Source organism: Diaporthe batatas (assembly GCF_019321695.1).
Source record: "Diaporthe batatas strain CRI 302-4 chromosome Unknown Contig00008, whole genome shotgun sequence".
Lineage (NCBI taxonomy): Eukaryota > Fungi > Ascomycota > Sordariomycetes > Diaporthales > Diaporthaceae > Diaporthe > Diaporthe batatas.
The window spans coordinates 2,041,809-2,055,620 of record NW_025408555.1 but is presented as its reverse complement, the minus strand read 5'-3'; the positions used below and the strand labels follow the sequence as shown (position 1 = coordinate 2,055,620).

Genomic DNA, 13,812 nt, shown 5'->3' with positions numbered 1-13,812 from the left:
ACTGGCGGTCTGGAGGGCCCGATTTGCAGGACATCGTGCTTATTTGAAAGTTGAAGGAGTGTCAATAGACCATGACATGCTGAAGTTTCGCCGAGTCTGGCGTGAAAATTGGTTGGCCGCCCTGACACTTCGTGACATTGACGAAGGATTTTTGGTTGTGGCCGTGTTGCGGGAGGATTCCATTCCCGGGAATTTTGGGGTTGAAAGGGGTCACTTCAATGTTCTGAGTCAGCAATGAACGTTGTATTTTCTCGCTGCTACCTAATAAGCCACGAAGGATCGCTTTTCAAGGTTTACAGGTCTTTGTGGTTGGACAAATAGTCGACGTCTATTTGAGCAAGCCTGACTAATACGGAATAGGCATAATGCCGACCTGGAAGGCAATCCTAGGCTCTCGTACTCCCCGAGGCTAAGGCGCTACACGATCCATATGCTTGCAGATCGCCAATATTGTGTTTATTTTGCGTGGCGAGCGGGCAGATGGGCCGATAACCCCTGAAACCACCTAGGTGTCCAGGACCAATATCGTCGTGATGCCTACGCTAGAGTGACCTCCCCTAGGTATTCGCCATCAATATAAATATGTAGTCACAACGCCATGAAAGAGGCCTGAAGACAAAGACCCATCATCATCAACTCTCTTCAATCATTCTTGATTCTTCGTATACCACTCACTTGTCAATCGCTATCAACAGCTCTTCAGCCCAAAATGAAGCAAACCGCAGCCCTCCCTCTCGTCATGGCGGCCCTCGCCTCCGCAGTCCCAGATGTCGTCGTTAAGGACCTCCCCAACACCTGCCAGACCTTCCCCGGCGCACACCAAGTCGGCCAGAACGGGTGCGAGGCCATCTTCCAGATCTACGCCGACTCGACGGGCAACGCCGCCGTCGACGGCAAGCACGCCACGCAGGCCGACTCCCCCGTCCCCGAGGCCTGGGGCTCCATCGCCATCGTCTCGGACCAGACCATCGCCTGGCCGCGGTTCAAGGTCAGCTCGTCCGGGTACCCGGGGATCGAGACCGACGCGCAGAACCCGGAGACGGGCGACTTCGAGTGGACGCCCATCAAGCTCAACGGCGACGTCGACAACCAGCAGCTGCTGTACGAATACGTCGTCGCGGGTTACCCCCTGACGCCGTACGCGCTCTCGGATGCCGCGACCGGCGAGGAAATCCCTGGTGTTTTCCTGGGCGCCAACGGGCAGGTCACCTGGGCCTTCTCCGTGGGCAAGGATCAGTACAACCGTGACCAGTATAACTTCCGCCTGCTTGCCAACGAGACGGCTCCACTGCGGGGTGAGGAGTTTGAGGGTTTCTTGAGGACTGGGGAGCAGTTTGAGGGCGTTCAGTAAAGGCACCATGGTCTATCTAAATATGGTGCAGTTTAATGTGATAAGCGATAGAACATGACGAGTACGACGGGAATGAAAAGTTAGAACCTTTGATTTTGAACCAATGCAGCGTAATAACTGTCTCCCGTGATATGTAATATGGCCACTATGCTTTCTTTCGTAAAAAGTCCACTGTGAACAGTATCAACCGTGGCTGGGCAGAACCTTTGCATAATTCAACATGAGTCAATGTTATAGCTGCGGGAAAAAAGGGAAAAAATAAGGGCGGAACCAAGAAGTGCGGGAGTCGTCCTCTGCATCAAAATGCTCTTCTATTTCCGATACTTTTGGTAGTTATTACAGTTGAAATTAAGCTGGCCAACTGTCACATAGGGAATGCCCAGGTGGTGCTTTGAAGTTATCACTCTGCTGGGAACACCGCAACATTTATTTCTGAGAAAATGTAGTATCTACCATAGCGCTCCCTATAGGGTTTTTAGAAACGATACATAATACCATCACTCATAGGAAGGGGCCATCCCTTACCTTCCTTAGGTCTCCTTACTATCTTTTTACTATCTTATTTATAGGAAGGTAGTCCCCCTTATTACTTCTAGGAAAGAACTATAAAAACTATAAGACTAGTATAATTTTTTAAAACTATAACTAAGACTACCCCTTAATAAATAAAACCGTAAAAAGATAGTTAGGAGACCTAAGGAAGGTAGAGGACGGTCCCTTCCTATAAGGGACGGTACCACATACTATTTCCAAAAACCCCCAGGTGCGCGGTACGATAGGTAGGTAATCAATGCATAGAACAAAGTAACATTCGAGATACGTAGTTACCTACCTAGGTAGGTACCTGGGGATGAAGCCCAGTGCGGTCCTTCAAAAATTTACTAAGCAGTGAACAAGGACCTTACTCTACATATGTATGCAATAATTTCTTCCTTCACAGCGATAGGAAATGCCTTCCATTTGACCACTCAGTTAATGGCAATAAGGTGACTATCATGCACTTATCCAGAAACAACTGGGCTTTAACAGTATCTCCACCCGGTTAATTTCCCGGGCTGCCAACCTTTGAGGAGGATATCATAGCCGTTGAAATTCAAATACATATTCGAAGGAACCCCCAATATATGCAGACCTCTGTACACCCAGGTACGGAGGTTGATATCACAGTGCCCACACCCGTACACTGTTCGGTGAGATCATATGAAGGCGACTGACTCACTCTTTCACGCTTGGACGCCCTGTCTTTCATGAAGGCCCAACCGTAAAGCATCTGCAGCGGCAAGCCCCGGGAGCTCCTGAGCATCCCGTATTGATTCGGCACGCTGCATACCACCCAATGAGCCCACCATTCGAGACGCGGGGCGTGACTGCTTCTTCACGTTTGCTTTCCAAGGCCGTCCACCTGGGCACTGTTGGGTGATTCGGCCCAACAGATGTATGACACATCACACTACAGTTGCCTAACCACATGTGACTCCTACCCAAAGATCGATAGATGCCAGTGAATCGTTAGGACTCCAGATGAGATCGGTAAACTGCAAAGGGATTTTGTTTTCGCGTGGCCTGTGTAGGAGATATCACAGCCTAAAGAGTTGCACTACCTCCAGGGCGGTCGTCACAGGGCTAGATTGGTCTGTTGCACTAACGGAAAAGGTTCCCGGCACACCTGACCGAGCTTGTGTACTAATAGATTGAAGTCATGCATCCTGGCATGCATCCATTCTCGTGCCTGATGATCCGCCGCCACGTCAGCACGCAACCGCGTACGAATGCCCTATGGCGGAGTGCCCTCGTGGCGGCCAGAATGTAAGCGCCGCCCATTTCCTGAGCCGCCCGGGGGCCGAACAGGGCATAAAGCAATTAATAGGTCATCGCACTCCGCGTAGGGATGCCGCCATGCCTTACAAGACATGTAAGTATTTTTCAGCTTGGATGGGCGCCTACGCAAACGCCAGGCGAGTTGATGCGGCTGTCCAGGGCACTGCCCTGCCGGCTACTGCCTAAGATCACCTTCTTTCTGCAAGTTTGGGGTCGAATGTGAAGCAGTGACTGATTAGCTTGACCAAAGAAGCAGTTAGCCTCGGCAGGAGATAAATAAATACATGTGTAGGAGTGTCTTACAGTGCTTGCGGCTGGTTGGCTGACTGACTCTCTGACGCGAGCCGCACAAAGCGGGGTTCCAGTTGGTGCACAAATGTGCCGCAGCAATGTTTAAATGCTGCGCTCTCAGCATCTAGACAATTGTCAACAGTTGGACGCTGACAGCGTCTCCCTATATTCCAAAGCCACATGAAGTTCGAGACTCGACTGTCTGTTACATGCTCGGCTTCTTTGCATCCAATCATAATGATCAACCAGTCACATTGAGCGAAATTATTGTCACATACTGGTACTGAAAACGAATTTGTCACGATCTGAAGCCAACAAGTACCACGAATTTTCCACCGTCTTCAGACGTATGGGGAATAGAAGCGATACCAGTCCCCATAGTCTCCAGAGTATACCTCTGGAATTTCACAGTGAATCTCATCAATTCGCATATTACGACAATTGCTAACTGTCTTGCACAGATGTGGCTGATCGAGACGTCCACCTTCCGACTCCACGAATTCACGAGGTCTGCCCCTCCCTATGCGGCCCTCTCTCACGTCACAGAAGAAAATGAGGTGCCACTCGAAATCCGGGAGCATGATAGAAGAGAAATATGCAACCAGAGCAGAAAGACAGTTGAAAGAGCTTGTGGGCAGGCCCGGACCGCAGGAATCTCGTGGCTCTGGAACTATGCTATGTGCGTGGACAACCGTTCATGGGCTTCGCAGTCCGAAGCCATCAACTCGCTGGCGCACATTTACCGAGGTTGCGAATTTACCATCATATACCTGGCAGACCTTGTCCTTGAAATGACAAGAGGTGAGAAACTCGGTGATATACTGGCTGAGTGTCGTTGGTTCAAGAACATCTGGGCGATCCCCCAGCTCATCTTTTCGCGGGCAGCATATTTCTTCTCATCTAATTGGAATCAAATTGGAACCAAGGTCTCGATGCTTCCGCTTGTTTCGTCTATTATTGGAATCGATCGGCATGCCCTAGAGGACTCGGAATGCCTAGAGGATTATTCCATCGCCAGGAGAATGTCATGGGCCTCCGAGATGACAGCCCCGCGGATTGAGGACTTTGCGTACGCTTTGCTCGGGATTTTTAACATCAGCATGCCTATAATCTACGGAGAAGGACAAAAGGCCTTTCTGAAACTTCAGGAAGAGATTTTGAAGGACACCAACGACCTTTCCCTACTGGCTTGGGACAGCCCTGGCAATCAGGAGTACATCGGAGTTTTCGCACCTTCCCCAGCTTGTTTCCGTCGGTTCCGAAACTGTATCACCACAATATCACGACCCAACAGAGAGCTCCCCAGTGGAATGGTCCCCCCGGAATTTCCAAACAGAGTGGCGCACCCAGAGCTTCCCAAAGGAGTGGTCCCCTTGGAAGCCCCAGAGCTTCACAATCGAGAAGTCTATATTCACTGCGCAGGTATAACAATTGAGACCATTTTTTGGAGATCGGAAGACGGCCTGTTCCTGCCTCTGGAAATCGAGGATGGAGTTGTTTGCCCGGTTCCTCTCTTGCCCTGGGACGGTTGCTTTGTGCGGAAGGGCAGTCCAATAGAATGGAAACCTTCAGGCCCAAAGAGTGCCGAAGTCGTCAGGATTTGTCTCCGGCGTCACGTAAGCGCCCACGTCTCCAGAAAGATAAGTACACATGAACGAAATCTCTCCAAGGAGCCATATCTCTGTCTTGATCCCATCGATGATACCAGTACCATGAGGAAATCGGGCCACTCCAACGTGGACTCTAATCATATCGAAGGAACATGCAACAAAGCCCCAGCTGTTGCAAGAGGTCCTCACATGGCGGTTCAGCATTCCTCATCCATGTCCAGTACGGTGCCATCGCCCAACGAAACCATTCCGGATTTTGGAGCAAACGGCTGCCTGAAGCCTCAATACAAGCACCTGTATCCTGCCGAGCGGTGCCCGGGCCGGGTGGCCGAGCAGCTCAATCAGCCCACGGTGCCGGGTATCTCCCCGACATACGTTGTGTCGTGCGCGGTCCCGAGCGACACCGTCACTCCCATCATGGGTGACAGACACTACAAAACAGACAATAATCACAGACTGGTGACCAAAAGCTCATTCGACAACGATGCGAGGCCATCATGCGCGCACAAAGCGGTGGTTGAGGCCCCCCACATCTCGGGGGACTGCCTTACTGGCGACTTGAAAAAGAGCGCTGTTGAGTCTCCGTTCAGTCGCCTTACAGGCCAGGCAGCGATCAATAGCCCTCAGATCACGACCAGTGAGAGTGGATCGCCACCTGGAGAAGTACAGGTCCTAGATGTGACCTCAATCACGAAAGAGTTGGCTGGCATTACAGCTGAGAAATTTCTTTCTCGACGTCAAGAGCCAACAAGGAAAAGGTCCCTTATTCCATGGGGCATCCAGAGTCGGAAGCGAGTGAAGCGTGCGGAATCTTCTGACCAGCTTGAAGGTGTCTACACCTCTGACTCTGATGATGGTGAGACGGTTCTGATAAAGAAGGCGAGGTACTTTGCCTGCCCCTTCTATGTGCGGAACAACCAGTACACAGAGTGTTTGAAAAGGCATCATTTCGAAAGCATTGAGGACGTCAAAGAGCACATATGTTGGGACCATCGCCGACCAAAATTCTGTCCGATTTGTAAAAAAGAGTTCTCTTCGGGTGCAGACCGAGATGAACACATTCGCCTGCGCGCCTGCGATGCGAGCACTGCAAACACACCTGACGGCATCACAGATGACCAAGAGGAGAGGCTGGAAAGAGAGAACGAGCCGTCACTGTCGGAGGAAACACAGTGGTTTCGGATCTGGGAAACCATATTTCCCCAAGTCGCGCGCCCGGCGTCGGCGTTTTATACAAGCCAGCGAGATGTGAGCATCTGTGCTTTCCGGAAATTTTGGCAGCAAAGTGGAGAGGAAACTGTCGCAAATTTTCTCGAGGCCAGTAACTGTCGGAGCTACAACCTGAGAAACGAGGAGAGAGATTTGCGCACCATCTATGAGCTCGTGATGGAGAGAGTGGTGAACAGGATCTTTGACGACTTCGGTGACCTAATTAGCAAGCATTAAACACTGATATCGGGTTGGCTCACTTTATAACATGAGCTCGCAGACTAGTGGGATTCACTGGGCATGTAATTTTCTTTGGGCTTTGGACAATGGGTACCCTCATTACATCGGATGCTAATATGAAGAGTTGGGATTGGCTTTCATACTTAACGTACTTGTGGCCTTAGCTGCTGGGAGGTGACGGGGTGCTGGTGTTATATCATCACCTCTGTGTGTCTCATCGGGGTTGGGAGTTGACATTCGATATTTCGAGGACAGAATTATTCATATGTACATTTAAACATCGCTAGCTATGTGTCCTATGGTGTCTGTGACCCGGGCCCCTGGTATGGTTGGCTAAAATTTCGCATTCCGACCGAAGGTATCCATCTATTGCAGCAAAGGAAAAGCCAAAATCACCCAAGAAGCATAATTTGGACCAATGTGGCCCATAATCACGAAGTGTTGTGAAGGCTTAAGCTGACCGGGATGGTGGTGGACGGAATATATGAGACATCTGGAGTATAGGCGGAAACCAGGATAGGAAGTGGTCTCGCTTCTAATCCCATCTATATAAAACGTATGTTGCGCTTTCATACGGTGGTAAACGCTCAAGACCAAGCCTTCAAAGAAGAAAATGCAAACAACAGTGCAGAGAGAATGCAATACGTGCTTTACAAACAAAGGGCCGCTGTGATTTGTTGCTCATTGGTGGCTTCCGTGGTCATCATCACTGGCATGGTCGAGGATGTGATCTGCATGAGCGTTTTCGTTGTTGAACCAGGCTAGCCAGTCAATGTCCGAGATATCTGGGAGATGCTCATCGGCTGCATGGGATGGAAGATTGGGGTCGTGCCCTAAGACGGCGGCTCTTTCAGCTGGCGCGGGCTGCTGCAGCCCCTGTGGCACAACGAATGTGGGGCGATTCAACGGGCCATGCGCAAGGCGATATGGAATCTGAGGACGAGTAGGAGACAGGGTGCTCGAACTGGGATCCATCTGCCCAAGCCTGCGCGTGCCTTGTTCTAATCTTGACCTAGTGGAGGGTGGTGGTCTCAGGTATACCGGCCTCGAAGCTTCAGGGGAATGGTGCTGCAGGACAGGGCTGCTGGTAACTGTGGCGACTCCAGGACTCGCCACGGATGGGGCTGGGGTGTTCGCGCCCATATATGAGGAGCCATCGGCTTCATGTTGGTCTTCTACATGATCTTCGTCCTGCACCACACGATCCCGGATCAGCACAATGACTGCTTCGAGAAATTGAGACATTCCAGCCTGTTGTTGTTCGAGATCCATGGCCATCGTCCATGGCTCGATTGGCAGTAGAACCCGCCAGAGGTCGCTGCCGAAGATCGTGTTTCTCCAATCGACTAAGCGCTGGATTTCAGGCGGGTCGTTCAGGAAGGGCGACTCTGGGCGTGGCTCCCCAGGGAACAGGACGTCCCATATCATGTACCAACGTTGAACCTCAGTGACATGGTTGGTACGGTGGTTGCGGGCGATTTCTCGTATCCTCTGCTCTTCGTCTTCGGTAATGCCTGGGTAGTTGAACGGAAATGGCGAGGGCTCGCATGTTCTCGCCCGGACATGTGCATCGCGCCGCCGCCTGGCCTCAGCCAGGCGCCCCGGGAACATGTCGCCACAAACGGGGCAATGCACTGGCTGGTAGTGTGCCCTTTCGAGCAAATGTTGCCGCACATCGCTCAGCCTAGTGAGCCTGATATATAAACAGCTGCTGTGCCGGGTCCTGTCATGAAGATAGTAGGGACAAGCGAAGCTGCGTGTTGCCTGCCTGACTGAGGTTGATCTCGAAGGTTGTGCAGGGTCCCTCCCACGTTTTCGCTTCGAACCTTGACGCCCCAGGGGGCTGTGAGCCAACCCGGGCGAGTCAAGACCGCCAAAAACGCCCGTACTAGGGTCGCATCCCCCGCTGGAGAAGTCCGGGCCATTCCCTGGACGTTTCTGCTCAGGCTCTGTGTACCCTGCGTGGGATGGGCCGAACCGAGCCAGTAGGACGGCGAGTGGGGGGTTAAAACCCCAGCAGTGGCCCGTTTCGCATTTGGTGTTTGGGAAGTATTCAGCTATCATAAAGATGAGTTCGTCCGGGAGGCGGTCTGGCCTATTAATCGAAACATCCATGCCAGACGCAAGGGTGGATTCTGACGTTTGCTCGGACATAACTGAGTAATTCGATTGCTGGTAACCTTGAAATGTTGGGCTAGTGCAGTGCGGACGAGGATATCGACAATGCTCAGGCGTGGCTAGTGAGACGGAGTGGTCGTCTGGTCGTCTAAAGCTCGGACTGTGTACTCCGTAAACTGATCTTTGTTCGTGCTGCTGGAAAGAAAGAGTAGGGAAGAAATATAACAACAGACCAAAGAGATATCTAGATTTCGGACTGGACTCGAAGGCTAGGACCGGTTCCTCGTCCTTTGGTACCATGAAGAAACATGGTGGTGGAATTAGGCCTTCAAATGATACTTTGTCCTGCCCTAGGGTAAAGGGCCGCGAACCACATGGCAGGCCACTGTACCTAGGTACGTATTTAATAGGTAGTGTACGCATCTGCGTGAGAGGCACGGTGTTCGTCCAATCCTGATGAAGTACGGGGAACAGAGACTCCTGTGATAGATTCTAGCCTGCATATTACTCCCACGCCCACCAGATGCGATGTTGCCTTGTTCAGCGTTGTGACTGAATGGGTGGCTGTGCTTGCTTGCTGCGGCGGGCGTGCCCTGACGTTAGGGGCGACAGAGGGCCGCGAGGGATGGGGATCTTGACACCCAAGCTAATCAAAACGGGCCTTTTCTAGGGACAGCATGATGCCGCTGCAGGAAGCAAAGTACGCAGAAAATGCCGAAAAGTCCTCGTACCGCAAGGCTCTACAAATCAGTCGTCCCTGGGCACAAATCAACCTCGTCCCTAGTGTGGTTGTGAGCGAGAACGCACTTGCGTGAAGCCATGACGACCTTCCACACCCGTGTAAACCTCCACATGAAGAAAAGCTTCTCGCATCTGCGTATACTGCGACGCGACTGCGTAAAGTCGAACGCGACTGCGTGAACCAGGAGCTTTTGAGAATAAAAGGGCGCCGTAGACAAGTCCCACAGATGATATTCTCTCATGATTCTCGTGAATACATGATCGTGACTTCATCAGTCAAAACTTTGGGGATGTCTACAAGTTACACGCTCCAGTTGAGTGAGGGTAGTTCCAGTGGGGCCATGCCGGCCCCTGCTGCGTAAGACACAGAGCCCATCCGCCCCCGAAACCCCACGTCGCCCCCTTGTGGCGCAGACTGATCAAGCCTCGTCTGGGCACACAGAGACAGGCATAAAATGCAGGCTGAGCGCCTGAACAACTGGCACCGCGACCAATCCACCACTGTTAATCAACGCCTGCTCACGCCTCGGCCACAAAATTGGGCTGTGACCAGGAAACAACAGGGAAAATCTGGGGCTGCGAGGACATTGTACCTATTTGATAGATCATTTAGGTCAGGGACGGGATCAGGGCCAACTTAATACACTTGCAACACGTTGCTCTCATGGGGTGGATGTGGGGACCGGAAGCTGACAGGGTCTCAGAACTAGCTGGAGAACAGCAGGTTGGGCAGCATGACGTCTGGAGCCTGCATGAATGACACGGCGCAACTTTGTTTGCCTGATGAAGATACCTCCTGATGTTCCTAGGTACACATGTAAATACCAGAGATCTTCGGGGCTCACTCAGACTCATAATGAAATGGGACGATACGGAGTAGAGGAATAAAAGACAGCCCAGTTTGATTCATTTATCCCTAGTAGTAGAATTTCGACCGTCTGCCAACCTGGCGAGCCGGTGCTGGCCAAGCGAGGGACAAATACCATGGACCTTTATGAAACCGGGCTTCAGGCTGTGCTCAGTGTGACACCCTCTTTGTCTATATCTATATTCTCGCTAGGCTGCACCTGGGCGCGTCCGCATCTGCGTACAGTATTGGCCCATTTTCATTCGGCACACCATTCACAGGTGATTACGCCCGACTGTGCGCAGCTGCGTACACGTGCCCCCGGGAAGTGATTGGTCACACCTACCGACGAATACATGGAGAATGCCCTCGCCAGTCTCGCCAGTCTCGGTGCACGACTGGTTCGTCGACCGAAGAAAACACAACATAACATTATGAACAGCATCGTGTCATTCCGCGCACTTGCGTCGCCCCCTCCCAGCGCATCATCTGACTTTTCGACGTGCATAATACTCCTCCTGGTAGACGATGCTATCAGGGCTGAGAACGCGAATATCGGGGGTGCACCAAGAACAGGCAATTGAGCAAGAAAGACAGAGGGATTCTCATTTTCAAGTACTTGATAGTAGCAGTCTCGAAAATGATCCGATCGCATGCTATGAGGCTCTTACCGAGGAGTTCTGTCTTCCTACCAGTGCCCACGAAATCGACCAGGAAATGGTCCTGCTGCCATCTGGGTTGAAGAGCGAGAGCCAACCTTTGGGCTGGGAAGTCTTCTTCGGGGTGCCTAGGTGAGACTCCCCGGTTTTCTGAAAGTGGATGGCGTTGTAACGAGTCGAGGCCCTAGCCCGAAATCCTTGAGCTCTGAGCCGGACTTTCCGCAATATGCTATGAAACCAAGCGACTTCAGCAACTCGCTTCACATAGACAGCGCCAAGCTTGAAACTACTGTCACAAAACATGAGCTGGTCGAGAAGCAAGAACATATTGGCGTCGCAGCAGACTCTACCGTGAGAGCTCGGAAGAGATCCTGTGAGGATGCGTTCGCGACTGAATCCGTGGAAAATGATGTGCCCGCCAAGCAAAGGGCAAAGACCGACACTGACAAGCAAGAAAAAACCCGCACCCAATATGCTTGTCCCTTCCAAAAGCTAGATCCAGTCAAACACCACGAATGTCTCAAGTACGCACTGCACCGCATCAAAGACGTCAAGCAGCATGTTTACAGGCGCCACAAGCAACCTGACTATTACTGCGCGCGTTGCTTTGTTGTCTTCCCAACTGCCGATGCCAGGGATGAGCATGCAAGGAGCAAGGACTGTGAGAACAAGAAGGCTTCACATTTCGAGGGGATAACAGACGTTGAGAAAGCCAAACTAAATAAGAGTCCATCTAGGGGCCTGGATGCACAGGAGCAATGGTTCACAATGTGGGAGATCATCTTCCCAGGGAAGCAGAAGCCCAACTCGGCGTTGGTGGGGAGCTACATGGAGGAGATGGTCCCAGTGCTGCGCAGCCTGTGGACGAGGAAGAACTCCAGCATCCTCGCCAGGGCTCAAAGGGACCAAGCAAGCCCGATGGATCTGTCTTTGATGAATTCTGTGGTTGAATTGATATTCGACTCTCTAGAGGCGGAGGCATCGACCTCGCTGGCGCAGGAAATGCCAGGGAACGGCTCTCAGACTGAATACCGCCTTGGGGAGGGCGAGTCGCCCGTGCTCACCGAGCCGCCTACAGGCATTACCGAATCACCAGGCCTACTCTACCCAGCTCCGCCATACTTCTCTGACGACGTCAGCGGTGAAACGGAGCCAGAGTTTCATCTCGGATCGCGTGTTGCTTTTGGAGAAGGGTGAGCCCTTATTGATGGAATTCCGTAACAGAGTGTCCGCAAGACCAACGACCTCCTGAGCGGATGTTCAGGGACTGTTCAAGCTATCCAACCAATACTGAACCTGTCAGCACAAGTGGTCAATGAAACTGTCCCCCGCACTATGGGCTCGCACCAAATTGTTTGGAATGGGGGTGGTTTCACGACGACCCATATGCAGCCACAGGCAAAGATTCATGCCGGATATTGTTAGACTTTCATTTGTTTCTGAGTGGTCATCTTGTTCTATTGTATCAGCAAAGCAGTATCACTTTCCACTTTGAATTTGGATTCATACATAGAGAGCGACGTTTTCAATGCGAAATCATCAATTCCAGGTTTTGGATACATGGAAGTCTATGAAGGAAAACACGGCCGGTCGTCGCACTGGGTATGCTCTGGTCGGCCAATTTGCAAACGTGTGACAGCTACGAGCCTGAAGCCTATAAATATTGCTAAATATTCAGTGCTTCTATTCCGTATATGTCCGAGGCGACGTCGACTAAACGCTATTCCTTTCTATAGTGCCTGGGCAGCACCCTTGGTATATCAGAGGTGCATCTTGAGTAGTCTAATATTCTGGAGCCTAAGTGATAGCCTCCTGCGTTAGGATCGTATCTCTATACTACTTATCAATCGTCGAGACGCGTAAATCATCACCTGCTAAGCACAGGCAGTTTCTTCCCTTACAACCAGTTGTCGTGGTCTCAATATTTGCTCTGGGCCTATTTCATCCTCGAGCGAAAGTCCATGTCTGTCTAATTATATCTGAGATGGTTCAACATTATAAATGAAAGAACTTCCTTTCCATGCCCTCTCCTGGGGAGGTCCATGCCTTGATTAAACTGATCCAAGGATCGATGAACACATGTGCTATTCTCACCACACATGATACTCCTGGGAACGCATTCCTGATTGACTTGGATCGGTGGTCTTCGCATATTCCGCTTCGCATCTTCTACCTATAGATAAACGGTATTTTCCAAACATTTGAGCCTTGAATCAAGCATATCCAATGATGCATTTGAGATTTTAAGCCAGTGTCATCACATCGGCACAACTACTTGACTTAAGTACGTTAACAAGCACCGTTTAGTGCATTGTTGAGTGTATAACGTGAGTGGGAACAATCCAGGAACAACTTTTGGCCTCACGGTGGTTCAAGCAATCAATTGGCCAAAGCGTCATAGAATTCGGTCACGATTCTGCCCAGGTGTCTGACTTAGCAGAGCTGGACTCTCACTGTCTTTTATTACATTCGATATGTCCGTAGCGACACATTATCGCCGGCCGGGGTGCTTCGTTGGAGCATTGTGCGAAAGCATGAGAGACTAGGCGGCCCTGGGGGAATTGACTTCGTTGGCAGGCAATGTTGCCAGTACGCAAGAGCGTGGAAGGGTATTGTACTGAGTCAAGAAAAACATAGCATCTTCCCTGCCTCCCATCACCAGACCAGACCGAAGTTTCCAGTTGCCTGGACCAGCATAATCGCTGTGAGCCAGATGACCCTCCTTAGAAGGAGATGGTGGTGCAGGCGAGCACAGTATGACCATCCTTCGACAGCTGTTCCAAGTAGAATCGTTCCCATTTCGGTGTGTCAGCCACCAGGCAACATCCGTAAATCCGTTTACCGGTTACGCAGCTGTGCACAGGTGCAAGAGCAAGAGGTGGTGCCTTTTTTAGACATGCAGCTGATGACATCTGAAAGCCCAAACTA

General features: G+C 51.2%; 3 protein-coding genes across 3 annotated transcripts; all 3 read left to right on the top strand.

The window, feature by feature from the left end:
- Positions 1–473: 473 nt before the first annotated feature.
- KVR01_007306 (uncharacterized protein) lies at positions 474–1,444 on the top strand. The gene has a single exon (XM_044794959.1). The coding sequence runs from the start codon at positions 710–712 to the stop codon at positions 1,349–1,351; it is 642 nt and encodes a 213-aa protein (XP_044643559.1). The 5' UTR covers positions 474–709; the 3' UTR covers positions 1,352–1,444.
- A 1,974-nt stretch (positions 1,445–3,418) lies between these two features.
- On the top strand, positions 3,419–8,987 carry KVR01_007103 (uncharacterized protein). The gene is made up of 2 exons (XM_044784393.1): positions 3,419–3,870; positions 3,922–8,987. Exon 2 carries the CDS (start codon positions 3,922–3,924, stop codon positions 6,514–6,516), a length of 2,595 nt encoding a protein of 864 aa, XP_044643356.1. The 5' UTR covers positions 3,419–3,870; the 3' UTR covers positions 6,517–8,987.
- Positions 8,988–10,327: 1,340 nt separating this feature from the next.
- Positions 10,328–12,508, top strand: KVR01_007517 (uncharacterized protein). The gene is made up of 2 exons (XM_044792558.1): positions 10,328–11,016; positions 11,073–12,508. Exons 1-2 carry the CDS (start codon positions 10,754–10,756, stop codon positions 12,079–12,081), a joined length of 1,272 nt encoding a protein of 423 aa, XP_044643770.1. The 5' UTR covers positions 10,328–10,753; the 3' UTR covers positions 12,082–12,508.
- Positions 12,509–13,812: the final 1,304 nt, after the last annotated feature.

Excerpts from the sequence above, each read along its gene's own strand:
- KVR01_007306 (XM_044794959.1), top strand. The coding sequence starts at position 710 with ATGAAGCAAACCGCAGCCCTCCCTCTCGTCATGGCGGCCCTCGCCTCC.
- KVR01_007103 (XM_044784393.1), top strand. The coding sequence starts at position 3,922 with ATGTGGCTGATCGAGACGTCCACCTTCCGACTCCACGAATTCACGAGG.
- KVR01_007517 (XM_044792558.1), top strand. The coding sequence starts at position 10,754 with ATGCTATCAGGGCTGAGAACGCGAATATCGGGGGTGCACCAAGAACAG. Across the intron at positions 11,017-11,072 it reads GTCTTCTTCGGGGTGCCTAG|CCCGAAATCCTTGAGCTCTG; the intron begins GTGAGACTCCCC and ends TCGAGGCCCTAG.